We start from the raw sequence: 23,056 nt of genomic DNA on the forward strand, positions 1-23,056 counted from the left end.
CATTGAGGGCGTTGTCAGACGGGCAACTGTTTGAGGACGCTGACAAGGACGGGAAATATTGGAAGTATGTGTCCCCTGTACAATAATGATTCAATATCGCAATGCCCCATCCTAATAGCTGGAAGTATGCCATATTTTGCCCCGGACCACTTAGCCCAAGTGCCAGATGGTTTATTGTCAAGTAATCCCCATGACGTAGGAGTGTTAAAGCGTGTGGCAGCAGTACACATTACCCTTAAACAAGGAGCAATATTACCAAGAGTAAAGCAGTACCCGTTGTCCAAGGAGGCAGATGAGAGACTATATGACACCATCACAGCATGATTGCAACAGGGCATTATAGTGCCCCCAGATTACCCCTGTAACACAGCTATATACCCTGTTAAACAATCAAAGTGGTCTAGTTGGAGGATGATTAAGGATTTGCGGCCCTTAAACAGTGTGGTTTAAGATGAATTCCTGGTTGTACAGAATTCAGCAACTATCCTTTGTAACATACCTACCACAGCGACTTACTTCACTGTCCTTGATTTAAAGAATGCATTTTTCTCTATCCCATTGCACCCCGATTTTCAATGCCTCACTGCGTTCCCCTATTGTTGGATGAGATTCCAGAATACTCTGCTCCCAGAGGGCTACTGCAAGTCCCCCAGTATTGTTAACACAGTACTCCATGCTGACTTAGGGAACATACATGTGCCCAGTAGCATAATTCAATATTTTCATGATTTGTTGGTATGCAGCACGGGGCCAAAATGCAATACTGTCAACAGTAGGTGTTTTATTTAAGACAACTGTTTCGGTTTATGGAAAGAAAGTAACACCTGAGCGTGCAGCTGCAGTGTGCAGCACCCCAAAGCCAGTCACAGTTGAAGACACGCAGAAGCTCCTAGGGCTCTGCAATTACTGTAGGACATGGCTTTTGACTACACCGCATACACTAGGCCATTATTGCAAGGACTGAAGGGGGCTCAAAAGGTGAAAAGACCCATTACATGGACAGAAGAGATGGTCACATGCTTCCAAGAGCTCAAAGATGCTATCAGTAATGTCCCCGTTTTAGCAACCCCCGACTACATACAGGAATGTTATTTGTTTTCCCATTCAAATGGGCAAATGATGACAGCAGTGTTGACACAGAAATGTACTATGGGCCACAAGTCCTTGGCTTATTATAGTGGTATGTTAGACTCAGTGATGCAAGGTCAGTTTCACTGTGAGCAAGCATAGGCAGTGGTGCCCTTTGCCATTTAAAAAATCTGCCACGCTCAGTAACTCTATATGTGGAACACGCAGTATTTGTCGTTCTTGAGAGATCCAAATCACCCAGTATTCGCCGTTCTTGAGAGATCCAAATCCACACTGACTACACACAGTGTCAGCATATGAAGTAATTTTATCAAGCCCATCCATTCGCTTTGGCAGGTGTTGAACTGTTAATCCAGCTTCCTTTCTCACTGAACCAATTAATGAAAGGGACAAAGGGCATGATTGTGTTACCTATGAGGGCCCTGAAGATGATATACCTAAGGTGGGGGGACTGTGCTCTTGAGGAGGGGGATGTATTGTTTGTGGATGGTTCAGCGACCATAGACCAGGAAACAGGCAAAAGACACAAGGGCGTGGCGGTGGTCTGCCTAGTAGATGGAGAATACAAGGTTTTGGTTCAGAAAATATTGGCCATGCATTACTCTGCCCGAGCTGCTGAGCTAATTTCCCTAATTGAAGCACTAAAAGCATCCCAAGTTTGCCAGGTGATAATATACTCTGATTCAGCATATGTCACCACCACTGTGCATTCAGGATTATCCCGATGTAAGGAAGAGGAGAGGGTTTCGTAGGGCTGGCTGGTCCCCAGTGCAACATGCAGCATTACTCCCTGAGAGTGTTGTCCACTGCTGGGTTTCATAAATTTTACCATTGCTCCAATTTTATGTATTATATGTATAATGTAACCAATGATAATTATCTTTGTATTGTAACTTATGCCTAGCCTTTTGCTTGGCTAGCTCTGTGTTCCCTCGTGCATATCTATTATCTTGACTATGCTCCGATCTGCTGCTCACTGACTGTGCCCTCAAGGTGATTTGTAACACACCTCCAGTACCAACGTCTGCAAAAAGGTGAACTGTAACTCACTGCGTACCCGCCTATCGGGCTTTATATTTGATTTGCATTTGATGTGTGTATTTGATGTGTAACCCTGCTTCATTGTCTAAGTATAAGCGCACAGATACCCTTGGGTGAGGTGCGCTATATAAGAAAAATAAACTAAACTAAACTACTAGACAGATTGATTTATGCCCTCTCACGGCCCACACTTGTCGCAGTGGTTAAGTGCACCGCCCATACTAACAACACAGACCCAATTTCCCCTCTGCAACGAGGCGACAGATCAGGCAGCCAAAGCAGCAACCTGTCTCCCAGTGCCAGATATTGCAGGAAATCCAGAAGTTGCAAGATTGCAAGTGCAATTAAAGGTTCCCTATACCGCTGTACCAGTCACTCAAATTTCTGAACTGCACAGACAGGCACCCTAGGGAAGAGTAAGAGTTGTGTCAAAAAAGGGGATGGATGCAATCGCCCATCAACCTTATCTGGATACAGGCTATCACATGTAAAGTAGTGATGCCCTGAGAGTTGGTAGTGGTTGCTTTTGAACAGCTGCATCACCCGATGCACGTGTCTAAGCAGCATATCACCGCAGATATTCAGGAGGACTGGTTTGTTCCGAGCCGGCAGGAATTGTTGAATGTTTTTGTAGCTAACTGTGCTACACATCATTTGTATAATATGTAGCAAACGTTGAGGACACTGTGTGGCACATTACCCCGCCCCAGTTGACCGTTCCGTGAGCTCCATATAGTTTTTGCTGATATGGGGGAACGATGCAACGCAGGGAAAGCCTCATGCTGATTTTAAATCCAAAAAGGGGAGGAGCCTAGAGCCGCAAAGAGAGAGCATGTGAGTTACAAACCGGCCGAATGCTAACTCTAGAGAGAAGCAAAGGCAAGACGCACAGCGTCCTGCAATTGAAAGAGGGCGAGAAGTGACACACGCGCTACAGTCCGTATCGAGAAGGCCAGGAGAATGGAGCTGGATGTCCCGAATCTGAGAGAGAGGAAGAGCCTGAGGGGGGTGGTGTGACTATGGGAGATTTGTGTTGAAACAAGAGGCCTCGCAACAACGTTGACACCATTATACCACTGCTGACACAGAGGAAACCGGTATACTCAATATCGTACAGCCATTCGAGACAAGACGAAAGAGAAAGATAATATTACAATATCAGAAAGAAGAGAGAATGTGAATCCTTAATGGAAGACTCATACTCGTCGGTCAAGAGAAAAACATTGTAAGATCATTAAAAAGAGGAGAACATCAGTCAAGGCCAAGAAGGCCTAATCAAGACAGAGGTCCAAGTGATAAAAGAGACGCTTGAGTACAAGGTGAACATAGTAAATACATTTGAACACAAAGAACAGAAAGGAAGCAAAGATTGGGTACTGTTCTGAATTAATTCGTAAGGAAAAGATACTTGTTGGACAATTTTACCAGGGCAAGAGGAGAGAATAACTCTTTGCAGAGGAAAACAAATGAAGAAACAAAAGCTTGATACAACAGTGAATGAACTGTATGAACTGATAAAATCAGTCACCTGAGACTACCTGAAGATCAACTATTGAAATGTTGGCAGGGGTGCTGTTGAGCAGCCAACTAAAATGGGTGCTTCACCTGTGGGCTCCGTACTACGGCTGCAGACTCAGGAAGCTGGTGGCGGGATTATCTACTGAAATCCACCATAACCGCTGGAAATCCAAGGGGGAAACCCTAGTGCATCCGTCATCCCAGCTCCTGGGAGTTGGGGTGCCCTGAGAGTAGTGTAAATCGAATCGTTGGCGGCGGCGCTCTGGGACTGTGGGTGGCTTTGTGGAGGGCGTGAACTGCAGGGATCGGGCCGTGTGAGGCCGGGCTGGAAACCCTGCGACTCCCGCTGCCCAGCGTCAATACTGTGGGAGGTTCATGCAGCTCGACACTACCACTGACACAGCGACTAACAGAAGGCGTCAGCCGGGGTGGAGATTCCGCTGTGGCGCAGTTGGTGCCCCCCACCGAGCAAGCTGACGAGCGTACTTCCCGCCGCCTGCCTTGGTTCTGCCTTGCCCCTTGGCAGCGGAGCAGTGAAGCAGATCTGACTGAGGCTCGAGCAATCGTGAGAAAACGCGAACCAGAACAGCGATAAAGAGACGCTGAAGCAGCAAAGCCAATTGAGCATCCCCGCAGTGTGGCTACTCCAACGGACACCAGGTCTCCAGCGATGCGCTGCAGGCTGGGTCTGGAAAACGCCCGCCCGAAGGGAGAAACGACTTGCCTACGACTACCCAGCCACGTGCATCAGCACAAACACTGCTCGCCTCCTACTCCCCTCCTTGTGTCAATTGGCCCAGCCACTCGCTTACTACTAACTGATACGGATCACAAGGCACAGCCCGAGCCATCTTGTCCCGCGGACACCACTGGCTTAACAGACCTGGGATCACGGTCCTCCATTCCCTACATGGCAAAAGGCCACTGAACGTAGCGCAGGTGTTCTGATCCAATATTCCGCCCGCTGGAGAATTTGACACTGTGTAATACGGTGTGCTGCCAAAGTTCCCTGTCTCGCTTCTTGGCCTGCTCCTGGCCTACTGGAGTGCCCCGCCATGGGCCGTACAGGCACCCCCGCTTGCAGCCTGCTGGGCCACTATCAGCCACCCCGGATACCAGTTGCTGCTCTGATCGGTGTCCTAATAACACCCCAGCACAATGGTCTACCTCGTAGTGGAACCCTATAGTTACAGCTCGATATATGTGGTGGGCATTATTGAGTGGCTGTGGGATTGCACGGAGGCGGAGTACGGCAGGGCTGCGAACACTGTCAACGACCTGAAATCTATTGCCCGTTCAGCCCGGAGGAACTTTCTCTTATCCAATACCTAAACAAGTGCTCTCACCCCTCCAATATATGCAAGGGAGTACACAAAGCCATAACAGGACACAGGCTCGGCCACAAATCTGGTAAAACCTCGCTCTGACCCACAAAGTAAGGGACAACATAACTGCTCTGTGTCTAATAGACGGAACTATCCTGAGCAAATTATAAGGGATACTTCAAGGGAGAGGTTGAGGAGCAACCATTGACATGAGCTGCGTGCTGTGCACCGCACCCAGTCCCTGAGATACCACCGCCCAGTGACTCGACCGGGCACAACAGATCAAGCTGAACATTCCGCCCTGCCCTAGAACGTGCAGACACTCCTCCTTTGCAAGCGACAGGCTCTTTGTGCAGTCCCTTGCCAGTGGGGCCTTCTTGTACGATCCAAACACTATACCACCCACCTGGGTACACCCCTTTGACAGTTACTATGACAAAGGGCTCTGGCAGCGGCAAGAGAACCGGAGCAATGGATACATTTGCGAAATCAACCCCACGCATCGAAGCAAATCAGCAGGAACGATCCCTTCCGGGAAGATCCACTGGCGTCACTGAGGCCCCCACCCTTGCCCGATCTGTTGGGTATCATGGAGGCTATGGCAAAAAGATTTTCTGCTGTCCATGAGAAGCTGGACGACATTAACGCAACTGTGGCCTCGATAAAAACCCAACTAGCCCACGAAGGCGCCCCATAAGCACTAGCTGCAAAGGAGACCCTTGTTCCTCCATTATAATCAAGGAATGTATTCTAATCAAGGAATGTTTACCCATTTTAATTCCGGCACTTACGAAATTTGTCAATTCTTCCTTTCAATCAAATCTAGTGCCAGATAATTTTTAAAATGCGTGGATCACGCCTCTCTTGAAAAAGCCAAATCTGTGCCCCCTAACAGCTTCCAACTACAGACCGATTACGAATACTACTTCTTTTAAAAAATCTTAGCTCGAGTCGCGTATAATCAAATATCTGCATTTTTGGAACAAAATCAAATCTTGCACAAATACCAATCTGGCTTTCGCACCAACCATGGAACTGAGGCAGCTCTTCTTGCCCTCAAATCACACCTGATTCAAAGCATGGACAACGGCCAGATTTCCCTCTTAATGATTTTAGATCTTTCAGCTGCTTTTGACCTTGTGGACTATTCCATCTTGTCCACCAGGTTAAGGGAGAATGCCCTCTTTTCTGAAGAAGCAATCCAATGGACATCTTCTTTCTTGAAAGACAGATAAATCCGAGTGGCTAGTGAGTCGGCAGAAGCCGATACTGTGCTTTTACTGTATGGGGTTCCACAGGGAGCTTATGTATCACCATGTTTTTACAACATTTTTATGATCCCCTTCTTCCAAATGTTCGAAGAGGAGGGGATCATATTCGGTAATTATGCGGATGATACACAATGTGTTCTACCCATTTCGGGCCTACATCAAAAAGCATTCATCAATAAAATGTATCTAAAAATCCAAAATTGGATGGTCTCTAACGGGCTGGCACTAAATAGTGCCAAAACCGAATTTCATAATTGTGTCATCGAAGTCTTGAATAAGGTTAAGACTCTAGGTGTATACCTGGATAAACATATGAATATGAAGGCCCAGGTGAATAGTCTTATTTCCTCATCCGCATATTTCATTAAACTCTTCTGCCACCTACGTGCTCTTATTTCTGAAAAAAAATCAGAAACCCTGGCAAGGGCTATCATCGGATCCAAATTGGATTATGGGTCTAGCCTATTGGTGGGCATCCCGCAGGCAGAGATCCAATGCCTTCAGGTGATTCAGAATGGGGCGGTGAGAGTAGTGAAGGGCCTAAGTAAAATAGATCATGTATCTGAAGCCAGAAGGAGCCTCCACTGGCTTCCGATCGGGGCAAGAGTCTTATTTAGGCTTCTCATTACTCACAAATGTATCCTGGGTAAAATGCCATCCTACCTGAAGGAAACGATTGCTCTGAAAGACAATGCGAGGTCATTGAGATCAGATAATACCAATATTCTTAAAGTCCCCCGTAGTAATTCCAATAAAGCAAGACAGGGTTCATTTGAAGCAGCAGCTCCAATCGCCTGGAATGCCCTCCCGCCCACGCTAAGAATGATAGCCTCGACAGAATTGTTCAAAAAGCAGCTGAAGACCTTTCTCTTCGCCTAGAGAGCTTTCTTAACCACATTTGCCTCTGCCTATCACCACTCTGAGCATTGTCTCTTCTCGTTACATGTTTTATGTATGTCGGTTAGCGCCCATCAGCCCATGGGTACCAGGTGCGCTTAATAAATGTCCGAACATAACATAACATCACATCACATAACGGAAACTGAAAATAGAATAAGCACTAATGAAGACAATATCCGAACACTGCAACACACAGTGGCCACACTCTCCAACAAGATGAAGCTAGCAAAGAACAAATGCGACGATCTAGAATTGCGCTCCCGCAGGAACAATATACGTATTGAGGGGGTCCTTGGAAAAGCACGTAAAGGCAAGATGGAGCTGGCTATTGAAAATCTGCTCAAAGACCTCCTGAACCAAGCTAACCTATCTCCATACTTCACCGCTGAGAGGGCCCACTGGGTGCTGTCGCCCAAACCAAAACTGGGTGACTTTCCTAGACCCATAATAGCCAAAATCATAAGTCACTGAGACAGAGATGCGATTCTTCGACTAGCCAGAGAGAAGAAAGAGACAATCCTCATCTTTCCAGACTTCTCGGTCCCGGTGCAGCTGGAGCGCCGCCAATTCATCGGGGTGAAGAAATTACTCAGCGAAAGGAATGTACAGTATGCTATGCTGTTCCCAGCAAGATTGAAGCTGCAATTCTGTGGCAAACTTTATTTCTTTATGGTCCCAAGTGAAGCCATCAAATTCATTGAGGCGCAGATTCCTGAAACTAATCCACCGGAAGATCCAGTAGATGGCAATGACTGACATTTGATGCCACATGAACTTCGAGCTTGACCAGACCAGCGATAGGACTTGTAAAATGTGAAGATAGTATCTGAAGATGGCCGCTCACCTTGACACCTTTTTCAGAAAAGGGGCACCCCCCCACCCCCGACACTGGTAATAGCCGTACGGTAACAGCGCTCCCACTAGCAACTGCTTGATGTATATGTTCAAGTTAGGGTTCCCTACTGCCAGGTGGCCCAATAGGGTTTTTAAGGGGAAGAAAGCGGTGGGGGTTTACACTGCTGGGTTGGGGGAAGCAGTGGGGGAGGTGGGTGGGCTAACAGTTATAAGATCCCCTCGGAACGGGGAAGTTACTTGCGCTATTCAGGGGAGAAGTTGGGCACAAACCATTAAAACACTGATGGGCAGAGATGGATACGGAATACACGCACATATGCAATTGGGACATATTATTGGATACTACCCCACTATCCAGAGATGCCACAGAAAGTAAGAATCCTGAGCAGGAATATTAGAGCATTAGGGAACTTCACTAAATCTCGGAAAGTTATAGCCTATGCACAAAGGCAGAAAGCCAATATCCTATTCCTCCAGGAGATCCATGCAACTGAGACCACATGCCGCAACATAGTCCCTACTTGGGGAGCGAACAGATACTCCACCTCATACTCCACTCAATCTAGAGGGGTCGCCATAATTGTACATTAATCCCTAAAGTTAACAGTGAAACATTCCCATATGGACCCTGATGGTCATTATATAATTATACACTGTGTCCTTGAAGGGCTAGAGACCATATTAATAAACACATATTGCCCGTTTACAGATGCTCCTGAATTTTTCGTGAACATACAAAATATCTTAGCAGGATACTTTGGGATACCCCAAATCGGGGGGTGTGGGGCATGAACTGGACATTAGATCGGACTCTAGATGGGTCCAACAAAGCGTCCAGACCCCAATCCTGAGCGGCCCGCTGACTACTCTCCATTATGCAGACGTATGACCTCCGAGATGCATGGAGAACTATTTACCCCACTGCCAGAAAATGTTCTTTCTATTCCTCGGTCCACAAATTGATCTCTTCTTAATTTTCAGCTCACTAATGGGGAGTGTAGCGAATGTGGAAATTAGACGCTGCACATTATCTGACCACTCCACCGTGCTCCTAACCCTGAAATACAGAGACTGTCTTGAAAGATGCATCTGGAGATTTAAATCTGAAGCCTTACGAGATGTAATGTTTCAGGCTGACATCAAGAACGACATAGACACCTTCTTTGCAAACACTTCAGCGGCCACAACCCAGGAAGCTAGATGGCAAGGTATATATTTGGGGAATGTCAATATCAAGAGAGGCTGGGGTGCTTAAAGGCATCAAGAGAGACCTTGAACAGTCGGAAAGTAAACTTAAAAACCTCCAACAGAATCACTCCTTGAACCCAGATCCTTCAATATTGGCCTAGATACACGCCGAGCTGGAGAAATTCGAGGCCCACACCACCAGAGAAACCAGATCTTTCACCTTTCCCGCTGCAGCTAGGAGATATGGCGAGGGAGATAGGCCAGGAAGAAACTTGTCGAGAGTAGTCCCGCGCTGAGCGGGGAGGCGAACAGGTAGACTGTAAAATTGACACACAGGTAACAGATGGGCAGACTTGGAGGTGGTGGAGGTGTTCAGGGAGTTCTATCAAAACCTATACAAGGCCCCATCGACCAAAGGAGGCACAGACATTCGAGCTCTACTCCATAAAATCACATTACCATCATTGAACCCCCATGCCAGGGAATACATCGAACTCCCATTCACGCTAGAGGAGATGATGGATGTCATTGCTTCACTCCTTAAAAGCAAGCCGCTAGGCCCAGATGGCCTAACAGCGGAATTCTATCAGGAATATTCTACTATACTAGCTCCGATCCTCCTACAGGCGTGTGAAAATCTCTGCCGCGCCACATCTTCCCGGAATCCCTTAGAGTCCGTGATCACGGTGTTGCCTAAACCAGGTGAACCCAAGAACAAATGTGGCTCCTATAGGCCCCTCTCCCTCATAAATTGTGATATTAAAATATGTGCTAAGATTCTGGCCCGTAGACTCCTTCCCCTAATTCCCCAACTGGTCCACCCTGATCAGGCAGGATTCATCCCTTCGAGATCCACCTCACTTGGCAGTAGACGACTCTTTAACATAATGGCCAGGCTAGACCCGGATTCCCAAGCAGTGGCGGTCACGATAGATGCCCAAAAGGCCTTTGACATGGTTGCCTGGGATTACATGTTTCTAACCCTGGAGGTGATGGGTATAGGTCCAAACATGAGACAATACATCCAATTATTACATACACGTCCATTAGCCAGGGTCTGAGTCAACCCGCACACATCCTCCCAATTCCAGTTAGAAAGGCTTGTCCCTTCTCCCCTATCCTCTTCGCGCTAGCCATAGCGCCGATGGTGGAATACATCACAAAATATCATGGCCACTGAGGTATCCGCCTCTCGGGGCTCCCTGAATTCATCTTGTTATACGCCGATGATGTCATGCTTTTTGTTAGGGATTCCCTGATTAACCTCTCACCGATCATACAAGATATCATACACATTGGAGAGCTGTCGGGCTTTACAATCAACCCCTCCCGACAGTATCAAATACCTGCAGGTAACAGTCTCGAGATCTCATGAAACACTGCCGAGAGTCAATTACGACACACTTGGAATATACTCAGAGACCAAAATGAACAAATGGAAAGTGCTCCCATTACCCCCGGCCGCCAGATTATCGCTAACAAAAATTATACTGCTACCAAAGATGCTATATGTCTATGCTAACATCCCGATCTGGCCCGGGAAAGGTTTATTTTTCCAATTGCATAGACTACCTGCCCAATTCCACTGGCATGCCAGAGCCATCCGTAAAAAGTGGCTGGATATGACATACACAAATGAGAAAGGAGGAATCACAGCACCAAATCTAGAACTGTATTGGATAGCATCTCAAGCCCAATATGCAACCTATTGATACCCCACAACCCCCCCCTCCACACACTAAGCTAGAGGCCCTAACGGCCGGCGATGCCGACCTTGAAACCCTGATATTGAACCCACATTATAGAGACAACTGCCCATTCAACCCGGTCATGTCCACGCTGTGGGCATGGAGGATGGTATTTGCCCTTACCGGTAATACAAAACCCTACTATCGTTTGCTCCCACTATGGAAATACCTAGAGCTTAAACTGACATGGGACAAATCAGTACAGATAAAATAGGAGAGCCTAGGTTATAGGAACCTCACTGATCTCTTTCCAGATGGCAGATTTATCACCCCTGACACTTGGATACCTGGACATGAGGACACAAGCGGGGAACGGCTTCAATACTACAGATTACGTGCAGCTATATCTACTAGGTGGGCAACCTATCCAAATTAACCTCCTGAAAACCCCAGCTTTGCTTACATCGCCAATTTCATGAACTGTAGACACATCATGTCTGCACTTTACAAGGTCGTACAGAACTCAGGCCCGACCCCGATATCCAGCGCAAGATCTGGCTGGGCCAGAGAACTCAGCATCGATCTCTCAGATGATCAGTGGACCCAAATGTGCACTCACACCAAGAAAGTTTCCATTAATTTCAGATTTGAGCTTATACAATTCAAAATCTTAAACAGACTCTACTACACACCATCCAGACTTTCTAAAATGACTAACTTGCAACCCTGGTGCTGCCCTAGATGTATGCTAGATGGAGTAGACCACTTTCATATGTTTTGGGAATGCCCAGCATTGGTGAACTACTGGTCCTATGTCATTTATACAATATCAAAGGTTATAGACATCGAGCTAGAGCACAGGCCCACTCTTTGGCATGTGGCCAGCGATCCGCAGTAGTGACTCTCGAACATTTGCCAATATCGCCTGTATGATTGCCAAAAGAACCATTCTCCTACACTGGAAAGACGAACCTCCTCCAGACAGGAAGGAATGGTTGAATGCATTGAATTGGTCTCAGGAATGTGAAAGCATGTATGTATCTACCCTCCATCCTGCTAGAGCCAGACCATGCCACTCGTGGGATAGCTTTCGAAGTACCTATACGACAAGAAAACGGATTAAATATCGAAACATGCTTCCTTTTGTATCCCTTATATACCCCAGCTGAGTAGTGTATCAAATGTTATGACAATAACCGTGCGGATATGAATGTTACTAAATGTACCAATGAACTGTACTACGGGACATGTCCCACATTGTATGCTGCCCTGTTCTGTCAGAAATAAATAAAGGTTTAAAAAAAAACGATTGGAATGTTGATTAAAAACTAACAACCCTCAAGAGAAGGGAGACCTTGGGCCTCATTACAACCCTGGCGAACAGCCGTGCCTATAATACAGGCACGGCTGCCGCCAGATTCGTTTTTTATTGGCACCCTGGAATGGGCAATTACCAGGGTATTACAACCCCGGTGGACCTGGTAATTGCCCATTTCAGGACGCCGGAAAAAATTCTTCCCCATTCTCATTGAGCCCTTTAGCCCATTTGTGAATGGTGCCAAAGAATGCTGTGCTTGCGGGTGCCGCTCTGCCTGCCAGGTCCGACCTGGCGGGCAGAAAGGCACCCGCGAGCACAACTGGTAGTTTGCCAGTCTGGGAACTACGGTACCGGCAAGCTTACCGGTACGACAAACTTGTAATGAGGCCCATTCTCTTGACTTTTAAGTTAAGATAATGATCGGGTCAGACAGGCTTAGAGTTGGATGGTGGATAGTTAAATTTCTAGTCATTCACGGACAACTGACGGGCACCTTAGCTAGTTTCTCCAGCACAGGGTCTGGCATGGATTCACATGCTCATGAATATTCCCTGTCGTCAGGCTGGGAATCCTCGGTAAAGAAAAATCAGTATCAGATTCGTTTCTGATCTGTCTTTTAGTAGTAACCAATCACTGGTCTCTGGGTCAGACTGCCCCCAGCCATAGACTGCCCTCTCCCTAAGCCCCGCCCCTGGCAGCCATCCTCAGATTTTTACCACACGTTCAAGTGTTGGGAGTCCTTGTGCTATAGCTCTCGAGCTTTTTCTGCGTTTTGCGCTTTTTCAAAGAGATTTATAAAATTTTTCGGTTTAATCGAGCCTCAAGCTCCACCGTTTCTACTTCCGTTCAACGGGGACCCGTTTCAGATTTATCTATGCCCCTCAAGGGTTAAGTTTTCGTCGAGTTACGCTTCTTTGAGGATTTCAGAAGTTTCGGAGGCCTACCTCGTGGATGAGAAGAACATGGCCCATGAGAAGGGAAGCTCGACTCCCGGCACTGTGCGGTTTGCATGAACATGTCGGATCGGACTATGAGAGATCGCCAGACCCGTCTCTCCAACTGGCTGGAAGGCAAGAGCCCAGCAGGTGAGAAGAAGTCCGAGCGGTCTTCTAAGTCCTGTGAGGGCGCCCCGGCGACGGGGGCCCAACAGAAGGCAAAGTACCGTGAGTCTGCGGGCACCGGGAGCGCCGAATGGTCAGGCTCCTCGGCTGCCAGGCAGGGCGCACCTTCACCGACACCATCAACCGTGAGCCAACGCTCTGGCTCGGGGAAGAGAAAATCTTAGAACCCGGCTAAGCTCCTGGAGAGGCCCCAGTCGATCTTGAAGGAACCGGCCGAGGGGGAGCGAGGGGGTGACCCTTCCCCTAAGGTGAAGGCCTCAAGCGTGCCCAAAGTGGTGAAGGCCTCGATTCACCCGGCTAAGGCCTCTATCGAGGGAGCTGCAGCGGCCCTGGCAAAGCCTGTGGAGGCTATCCCTGTGGAGGCGACCTCAGGGCCCAGAGTTTCCCTGCCTCCGCAGAGGGAATCCTCTTTTAAGCCCATCGAGAAGACCCCCGTGAAGACCCCGGTGGAAAAAGGGGGGGGGGCGGTGGCCGTTACGGACACAGACACAACCTCCGTAGAGGAACTGACCGAGAATTTGGAAGAGGCCCAGCCCCACGGGAGGAATCCCGAGGAGGGGGACGACGAGAGCGAGGGTGGCAACGACGACGAGGTTCCCGTGGAGGAACAACCGTCGCTCCCGGCACACCCGTTGCAACCCGAGCCTCAGGACAACTCGGCGGCCAATTTGACGGAAATCCAAGCCTTATGCACGGAGATAAGGACGAGACTGCCCCTACCCACTACCCCCTACCCCCGACGTACGACCCAGCTGTACCGGGACTGTCGGGAAGCCCTCTGAACAAGAGGAGGAGAATTCATCAAGTGCCCCTTCAGCCCTCACGGCCTTCAGCCTTTGTCGCCTTCCCCGATCCTGAGGGACGACATGGGAACGGACATGGCCACGACGGGGACGGATGACGAGGGCGGTGACGACGGGACTGGCCTCCCCTCTCCGATTCCTCAGGCGTCTCCGCCCGACGAGATTGGCTCCTTCCACGCTATGATTGCCAGGGCATATGAGCGTTTTCAGCTCTGCCCTGAGAAGAAGGAAGGCTTCCTCCACCACCGCGAGGCCAAGAGGAAGACGGTCCTTGCGGTGCCGTTGCTGGATGACATCTGGGACGAGGGACTTGCCCTCCTCAAGAACCCATTCACGACACCTGCCAAGAGGGACTGATACGACAAGTAGTACCAGGTCCCCGACGTCGCCCCGTTGTGCCTTAGGGCACAGCCGACCCCGGATTCGGTCCTCTCAGCAGCGGCCAAGAAGAAAGCAGGGTGGGGCATCGGCTTCATCCTCAACTTCCCCACCGGACGGCGAGGGAAAGAAGCTGGACGCTGTGGGGCGACGAGTCATCTCATTGGCAGCGACAACGATTAAGGCGGCCAACGCCCTAGCGATTGTGGCCCGCTGCGACAGGGAATTGTGGTACAAGATCGCCCTCCTGTTGGACTTCCTCCCTGGATGACAAGAGGGCAGAGGCCCTGGCGATTCTACAGGAGGGTGAGGTGGCGTCGGACCACGCCATAACTGTGGCCACGGACATTGCCGACACCGGTTTCCTCCAGTTGGGCAACAGCGTTTGCCTTCGACGGCGGGGGTGGCTCAAGGCGACGGATTTCCACCAGGACGTGCAAGCCAAGGTTTTGGACATGCCCTTCGACAGGAACAATCTGTTTGGAAAGACTGTGGATGAGTCGCTGCAGGCCATCAAGACCGACACGGAGACGGCTCGGGCCTTGGGAGTTCTGCAGCAACGGCGGCCCCCCTTTCGAAACTCCAGAGGCAAGCAAGGTGCCTCCAAAGGATTCGGCGGCGGCTCCTTGACCTACTGTCAGGCGGCCCGCTCCTCGTCGCAAAAAGCCTGCAGGGGACGAGGCAAGTCAGGTGGATTTCGCCGTTGTCGCCAGGGAGGCCAAGGTGGCAAAGCCTGCTTCCTAGCGAGACTGAACGGGCCATCGCGTCGGGCCCCCACCGAAGCACCCCGGTGGGAGGCCGACTGTCAGGGCTGGGCCACGTGTTGGGGCCAAAAGGCAGATTGCAGCCACTGTGGGGGCTGCAGAAGGGGTGAGAGCCCCCTCCAAAAAGCCCTACCCAGTACTCAAGGCGGGTTCTCCATCCCTTTTGCAGAAAGAAGTCCCTGGGATGGAGAACCGCCTTGGAACTACATTTCCCAGCAGGCCATGCCTTGCACGAGCCTGCTGTCAGGAAATGGCACGCCCGCGCTAATGCGCATGCGTGAGCCGCGCCATCGGGACGACGCTCGCAATTCCGGATGCAGAGGAGAGAAGACGTGTTTCATCCGAGCTCCGGCAGGCACGCCTACGCGGGGCACAAGCTCCCGCCTGAACACCCCAGGCCCCGCGCACAACTAAAAGATAAGTTCCTCTGTACTTTCGGCTGGGATCACGGTTTAGATACCGAACCGCAAACTGGGGCAGAGGCACGAGAAGCATCGCGCACGAGTCCCCTGTAAATTGGGAATCAATACATAGACCCCGCATGATTTGGGCAATGCCATGACTAATTGCCCACGCATGGAATGCGGGGAAAACGTTACTGAGGCAACTCGGAGTGAAGTCAACTACGAGTTGTTTTCGCCCGCACTGACAATGTGTTTTGGTATTTTGCAGTGAAAGCGGAGCGTACTTTGGCTGAGCACACAAACAAGTCAGGAGGATCGGAGGCACCAGCCAGCAATCAGAGCTAAGTGCTGTTATTTGTTTGTACCCTGTATGAGAATAATGCAAGGGGGTTGGTGATCACGCACATGATTTGGGAAAGCGTGCTGCATGAGTAAATGCCGGTGTAATTTATGTTGCGACACTGCAGTTAGTAGCGGAGCAGCTACAATGGTCAGCACTTTAATGTCATAGTGTCCAGCTACAATGGTCAGCACTTTAATGCCATAGTGTCCTGGTTCAGGAGCTCCAGTACAAAGGCTCCCCTCCGAAGGGCACACAGTGTGGGTGAGGTGCATGAGTGCATGGGCGGAGTACGTCCATCGGAGCGGCGCACAGGAGCCGAGGAGTGTGTTTCCCTAAAAACCCCCACCTATCCATAACAGCCTCCTAACCCTCTTTCCAGTTATCCTGAACTCCCTCTACCCATCCAAACCAACGGACCCTAACCCTCTTTCCCCGGCGGGTCAAGGTGGCCTGTGGTTTTTACATCCCAGGTGCTAAGACCCAACGGGGAGGCAGGTGTTTGTGCTGCCTCTGCGCCAGACAACAGGAGCCTGACACCGGCTGACAAAGTTCATCAGCGTGTGGGAGTTCATCTCCATCGACCGTTGGGTGCTGGATGCCCTGGCCCACGGGCACACTCTGGAATTTCTAAAGAAGTGCCCCTGAATTCCGCCCCTGGCCAGGAAGGAAAACCACATCCCTCAACTGCTGTTAGAGGTAAGGGCGATGCTCAAGAAAGGATCCATCAAGCTCGTCCCAAAGAGGCTCCGGGGCTCCGGAGTATACTCAAGATACTTCCTCGTCAGAAAGAAGACTGGAGGTTGGCATCCCATCCTGGACTTGCGTCAGCTAAACAGATACATCAAGGCACAGAAGTTCCGGATGGTCACCCACCAGCACGTGCTGGGCCAGCTGGAGGAAGGCGACTTCCTATCGTAGTTGGATCTGGAGGATGTGCACTTTCACATCCCCATCCTAAAAGGACACTGAATGTTTCTCAGGTTCGTAGTCCAAGGGCGGCACTACCAGTTCAAGGCCCTCCCATTCGGATTGAAGTCGGTGCCCAGGGTGTTCACCAAGTGCCTAGCACCAGTGGCGGCGCGGCTGCAGGGGATCCACGTCTACCCCTACCTGAACGACTGGCTCATCCGAGCAGGGACAAGGGAACTCACCGTCGAACACACATCAAAGACCGTCCGGCTGCTCACGGACCTGGGATTCTCCATCAACTTTCCCAAATCCCACCTGGTTCTGTCGCAGGTTGCTCCGTTTCTGGGAGCCAGGCTCGATACAGTAGCGCAGTTGGCCTCGCTGTCGGAGGAAAGAACGCAGGCCATCCTGGGTAGGATACAGCATCTGCTGGCCGCGGACGTGGCCATAGTGAGGTCCATCAAGTCCCTTCTCAGGATGATGTCCTCTTGCATCTATATGGTGCGCCTGTGCAGGCTTCGGTTGCGTCCTCTGCAGGAGTTCCTCGACGCCCTTTGGACGCAAGCGACGGGCAGCTTTGAGGACAAAATCTCGCTCAACTAAGTATTCCGCCAAGCAATTCGATGGTGGGGCACCTGCGCGCATCTCGCCGTGGGCACGGACTTTCAGACCCCAGCATACCAGATGACTGTGACGACGGATGCCTCCCCGGAGGGGTGGGGAGCGCACACCGGAGATCTTCACACAAGAGGCCGTGGCTCCCGGAGGAGAAGCCGCTTCACATCATAATACTGGAGCTCCGAGCAGTGTTCTGGGCCCTCAAATCATTCCTCCCCTCCCTCAAGGGCAAGGTGGTGAGGATCTTCACCGACAACACCACCACGATGTTCTACATCCGGAAGCAGGGAGGAACCAGATCCCCAGCCCTGTCCAAGGAAGCCCAGGATATGTGGCACTGGGCCGTTGCTCAGGGGATGTTTCTGGTGCCTTTTCATCTAGCAGTGATAAAAAACACCATCGCCGACTCACTCAGCAGGGAGCTGTGCTCGTGCCACGAGTGGGAAATACACCAGGATCAAGTGGATCAACTCTTCCGGCGATGGGGCAAGCCCCAAATCGACCTGTTTGCGACGAACTCCAAGTGCCAGAGGTTCGCCAGCAGGTTCCACCAGCCGAGGAGCATGGGCGATGCTTTCTCGTTCCCCTGGGACGGCCTTTTCCTGTATGCGTTCCCGCCGTTGCCATTGCTGCTCAGGCTCATTAACCAACTCAAGAGGTCCGAGTGCAGGATGATCCTCGTTGCACCAAGGTGGCCGAGAAAGATATGGTTCCCGGACCTTCTGGACTGGTTAGTGTCCCCACCAGTCAAACTGTCGACAGACATAGACCTTCTCTCCAGAGAAGGAGGCGCCATTCTTCATCACGACCCGGAGTCGCTGAACTTGCAGGCCTGGCTCCTGCAGCACTAGAGTTTGGAGGGTACGATATCCGGGCTGACTGCGAGAGGTTCTTGCAAAGGCCAGGGCGTCCTCAACTCTCAAATGCTACGGACACAAGTGGAAGAGGTTCTCTGTTTGGTGCCGTGCACAGAAGATTAACCCTCTACGGAGGATTACAGCCCCTCAAGTGCTACCGTACTTACTGTCGCTGGCCAAAGCTGGACTAGCTCACGCTTCCATCAAGATACATCTGGCAGTGATTTCCCGATACACCAGAACTGCAGGACGGTCGTCCCTGTGGTCTCATCGCCTGGTGAAGGAGTTTATGAAAGGACTGTTCCGATCGTTCTCGCCAGTGAAGGCTCCAGCCCCGCGTGGGAGCGCAACGTGGTGCTGACCAGGCTCATGGGCCTGCCATTCGAGCTCTTGCATTCGGCTCCGTTGAAGTTCCTGTCGTGGAAGACTGCGTTCCTTGTGGCCATCACCTCTGCACAACGCGTGGGAGAAATTCAGGCCCTTTCCTGTAAGCCTCCATACTTGACTTTCCACAAGACGAAGGGTGGTGCTGAGGACGCACTCTTCCTTCATGTCCAAGGTGCCGTCGGACTTCGATCTCAATGAGCCCTTGGAGTTACCAGTCTTTTTCCCGTCGCCTTTGTCGCCGGCCGAGAGGATTTTGCACTCGCTGGATGTAGCTAGAGCGCTGAAGTTCTACGTGAACCGAACAAAGAGTTTTCGGAATACATCACAGCTGTTTGTGAACTTTAGACCTGTGAACCAAGGGACGGCTCTCTCGAAGGCTTCCATTTCCAGATGGCTCTCCGGCTGCATCATGCACTGTCATCGGTTGGCAAACCGACAGTTGCCTGGCCGTCCGAGAGCCCATTCGACCAGAGCAATCGCTGCTACCACTACGTTCTTGTCTGGTGTGCCCCTGCTGGACATCTGCAGGGCTGCTACTTGGAGGTCGACGCACACCTTCACGAGATTCTACTGCGTCGACCGGAATTCCAGGGAGGAGTCCAGAGTCGACCAGGCAGTGCTGCGCAACCTGTTCGCTTAAGGTGAGCCTGGTGAGGAGGTAAGAGATGCTTAATGTTGAGTTTTATGTTATGCTTAATGTTGAGCCTTGCCACCTCCAGTGGTTGTGCATGTGTGTACTGCTAAGTATTCTTATATTCATGAGCATGTGAATCCATGCAAGACCCCATGCTGGAGTAGGAACAAGTTACTTACCTCTAACTGTTGTTCTCCAGCATGGGTCTGGCATGGATTCACATGCAAACCCTCCCTCCTTCCCCTCTGCAGCTCTTCACTTGGTCATACTGCCACTTTACGTGCTACCAAATCTGAGGATGGCTGCCAGGGGCGGGGCTTAGGGAGAGGGCAGTCATTGGCTGGCGGCAGTATGACCCAGAGACCAGTGATTGGTTACTACTAAGAAAGATAGATCAGAAACTAGACTGATACTGATTTTTTCTTTACCGAGGATTCCCAGCCTGACGACGGGGAATATTCATGAGCATGTGAATCCATGCCAGATCCATGCTGGAGAAGAGTTACAGGTAAGTAACTTGTTCCTTCCTTGGGTAGTGACACCTTGTTGTATAGGGAAAGCTAGGCATTATTCCTTAACTTTAATAAACAGTGAAATGTCTAATCAAAACCTGTCCTCCTTCTGACTTACCACAGCTTGTAAAACCAGGTCACAATGTAAAGGAGAGATGTACAGTACAAACCTTTCATTTCTGAAAAGGTGGAATTTGTCCAGCAGCATTCACAAAATACACAAAGTGCTCTGCCACTAACAAATGTGGTACAGAGTAAGGCACGCAACAAGCTGGGAAAGGTGACCTTCTCAGGGCAACAGATCACAAGGCACTTTGCACTGGAAGTCATAAGGACTGGCAGGTACACATCTCAGAGTTATATCGCCAGTTCCCTGGATGGGAGTCACTGTGGGAAAAGTTGGGTGAACCAGAAGAAGGGCAGGTGAAAATGCATGGGGATTCCCGAAGGTTGCCGTTTATGAATTTAGATCTGACAGACCCCATCAAAACAGAGCTCATAACCTCTTTACTGGGAATAATGGTCAGCTTTGGATTTTACTACACCTGTTAGCCGTATATGTTTTCTGAGACCACCTGATGGACCTCACACGCTTGTAGAAATCGATTGGGTTAAAAGACATTCCCTGGTCATTGTTCCAATCTTCTCAAACTCAGCAGGTACAGATGCTCGCTCAACAATGAAGTTGAATATGTTCATCAAGATTCACACATTTGTTATAATTAGACTATCTATACACATGCACTTTCAGTTTATATAGACGACATCCAAATCCAACAACAGCAGGAGCGGCAGATTTGGGACTTGCAACAATCATGGAAATGACACGGAATGTCTCAGTCGCACCAACAACACAATCAAATAAAGCTTGCTTCGCCTAAATGATGCAAAAATGAATTTGATGTGGTATATTAGATGTGCAGAAAAATCCAGTCCTATCAACCGTAGGAGATGTATTTACCCTGGTTGAAAACAATGCTGGTGAAGGTCCTGGCAAAAAGGGACCTGCCAACTGAGTAAGCTCATGAAGAACCTCCATCCACTGTAGGCTCCGCACTGTATGAATAACCTACATTTAGTACCACAAGTACACTAATCACAACCTAGAGCACTGTTGGTCAGCCTGAGACAGAAGAATGGCAGTGCACAAACTGCACAGGCATTAGGCAGAAAAGGGAATGGTAGATTGTTGTCATGAGGAATTGCTAGGTTCCTGGACCACTAAGGAACTGACGATTTGCTGGCTGCAAGAAGTACTGAAACAAATATCTCAGGATGGCCAGCTAGAAGAAAACAAAGGATAATGAATGACATTTACTACAAGCTACCAGGAACCACAGGGTAGGGTAGCAGGGATGTGATTCAGTAACAAGTCAAGCACAGTAACTGTTATGAGAACCAAGACTTGTGAACATATCAAGGCATAAGCAATGTTAGAGCAGCATCTCCTTTGCATTGCTTCCATACTGTCTTTTACTCAATCTCTTGCACGATGATGTAGCAAAAGAGGACCCAACACTGCATAGCCACACCATTTGCTTGAGATCTGAGAGTTTATGATGAATGCTAAGCGGAATCTGGTGCATGGTACTTTTAGTTCCACACAACACTTGGGAATAGACTGGTTCTGACATAGTGAAATGGGCAGGGATTTAGAACGTATCCAAGCTGTGAAAAATGTTTGAGCTTCTCGCCATATGATTGTGGTTTAAACCATGCATCAGTTTGGTCTTTAGTCCCTAGAAGGTCTCCTTCTTTCCTGGTGCACTGCTGGATTTGTCACTCCCCACAATTCTCCTCCAGCTCTGCTAGACCTTCTTACACCAAATCTTTCTGTTCTTATACACAGTGATACAGTGGGCCTCATTACACGGAAGGCGGTGGTCCAGGGTGCTATTAGCACCCTGGACCATGCCAGTAAAATACCGGCACCGCCTTGGCGGAAAGGGGATTTACCGCCCCATTCCAAGGTTGGAGGGGCGGTAAATCCCCTTTCCGCCATTGCCCTTCCCCATTCCCATTTCTGCCCCATAGGGCTCTATGGGACTGGGGAAGGCGCTAATTACGGCACCGCAATTTTGCGGTGCCGTAATTAGCTCCGAGGTCCCTTAGCGGGTTGGTATTTAACGCCTGCAAAAAGCAGGCGTTAAAACTCCAACCCGCTAAGGGACCTCGTAGTACGGCGGTAAGGGTTAACGGTCACCGTTGCCATTAACGGTGACCGTTAACCCTTACTGCCGTCCGTGTAATGAGGCCCAGTGTCTCTGAACTTCGGCTGCAAGGCCGCTGTGGGTAAGATATGCAACCGTTAACCATTCTTTCAATGACGTGTTACGTGGGTCAGACGGATTCAGCCCTTTTGTTTTAAAAGTAAACCATATATTTGCTGACTGCCATGCCTGTTTATCTTGTTGCAGGTATTGGTGACTGAGGAGCTGCATGTCATGAATTTCACTGTTAAGTTTAAATACCAGGATTTGGAGCTCGAGCTTGAGGTAAGCGTGAAACTCCCAAATTGACATATGATCTCCCTTCTGTAGTTTATCGGAGCATGCCCCGAAACGTTGATGTGACTTTTCTCAACAGTCTCTGCCCTGACTAAGCACCTCAAATACAGACATAACCTCCTTCATTGTGGGCACCTTACAGACTCCTGTTGACGTCATTATAGTATTCTTGTTCCACAGGGATCTGTTTTGGTAGTAACATGCTAAAACACACAATTTCCCTGAGTATGTGCCATAAAACCTCAGTATGTCCCCTGGCCAGCAAGCCCCCTGTTACAACTGTTAGGGATGCCTCCTCTCTGATCTCCCTTAAAGACTCCATCTGGACTACATAAAATGCCTCCTTACAGATGAATCTCTCCTAAAAAGACCCACCTTCTCACTAAACGCACTGTCTACCTGCACCATCTTTAAAATCGTACTCCTCTGACGGAAGGGTGAGAGGAAGAAAGTTCTAAATTAGACTTCTAGTGAGAGGCCCTTTATTTGCTTTTTCATGACTGATTTACCAACCCGTTTTGAGTCCTAATATGAGGCTTCTTTTGGGATGCTACACTGTGATTCCACCTTAAGAGAACCTTGACCTTTGGGGGCTAGTTTAGCAAAGACACCATGGCCCCTTTGCA

The 23,056-nt window shown here is 49.7% G+C and overlaps 1 protein-coding gene across 8 annotated transcripts in view; it reads left to right on the forward strand.

The window, feature by feature from the left end:
• STAT2 (signal transducer and activator of transcription 2) overlaps positions 1-23,056 on the forward strand; it is a 1,902,691-nt gene that overhangs the window by 1,109,799 nt on the left and 769,836 nt on the right. For all 8 annotated transcript variants that reach the window (XM_069653700.1, XM_069653696.1, XM_069653703.1 and 5 more), the window contains exon 15: positions 22,341-22,418. In XM_069653700.1, coding sequence (XP_069509801.1) covers positions 22,341-22,418 — 78 coding nt within the window. The remainder of the gene's footprint in view (positions 1-22,340; positions 22,419-23,056) is intronic.

This window comes from Ambystoma mexicanum, chromosome 3q (assembly GCF_040938575.1).
Source record: "Ambystoma mexicanum isolate Mex_15411 chromosome 3q, UKY_AmexF1_1, whole genome shotgun sequence".
Lineage (NCBI taxonomy): Eukaryota > Metazoa > Chordata > Amphibia > Caudata > Ambystomatidae > Ambystoma > Ambystoma mexicanum.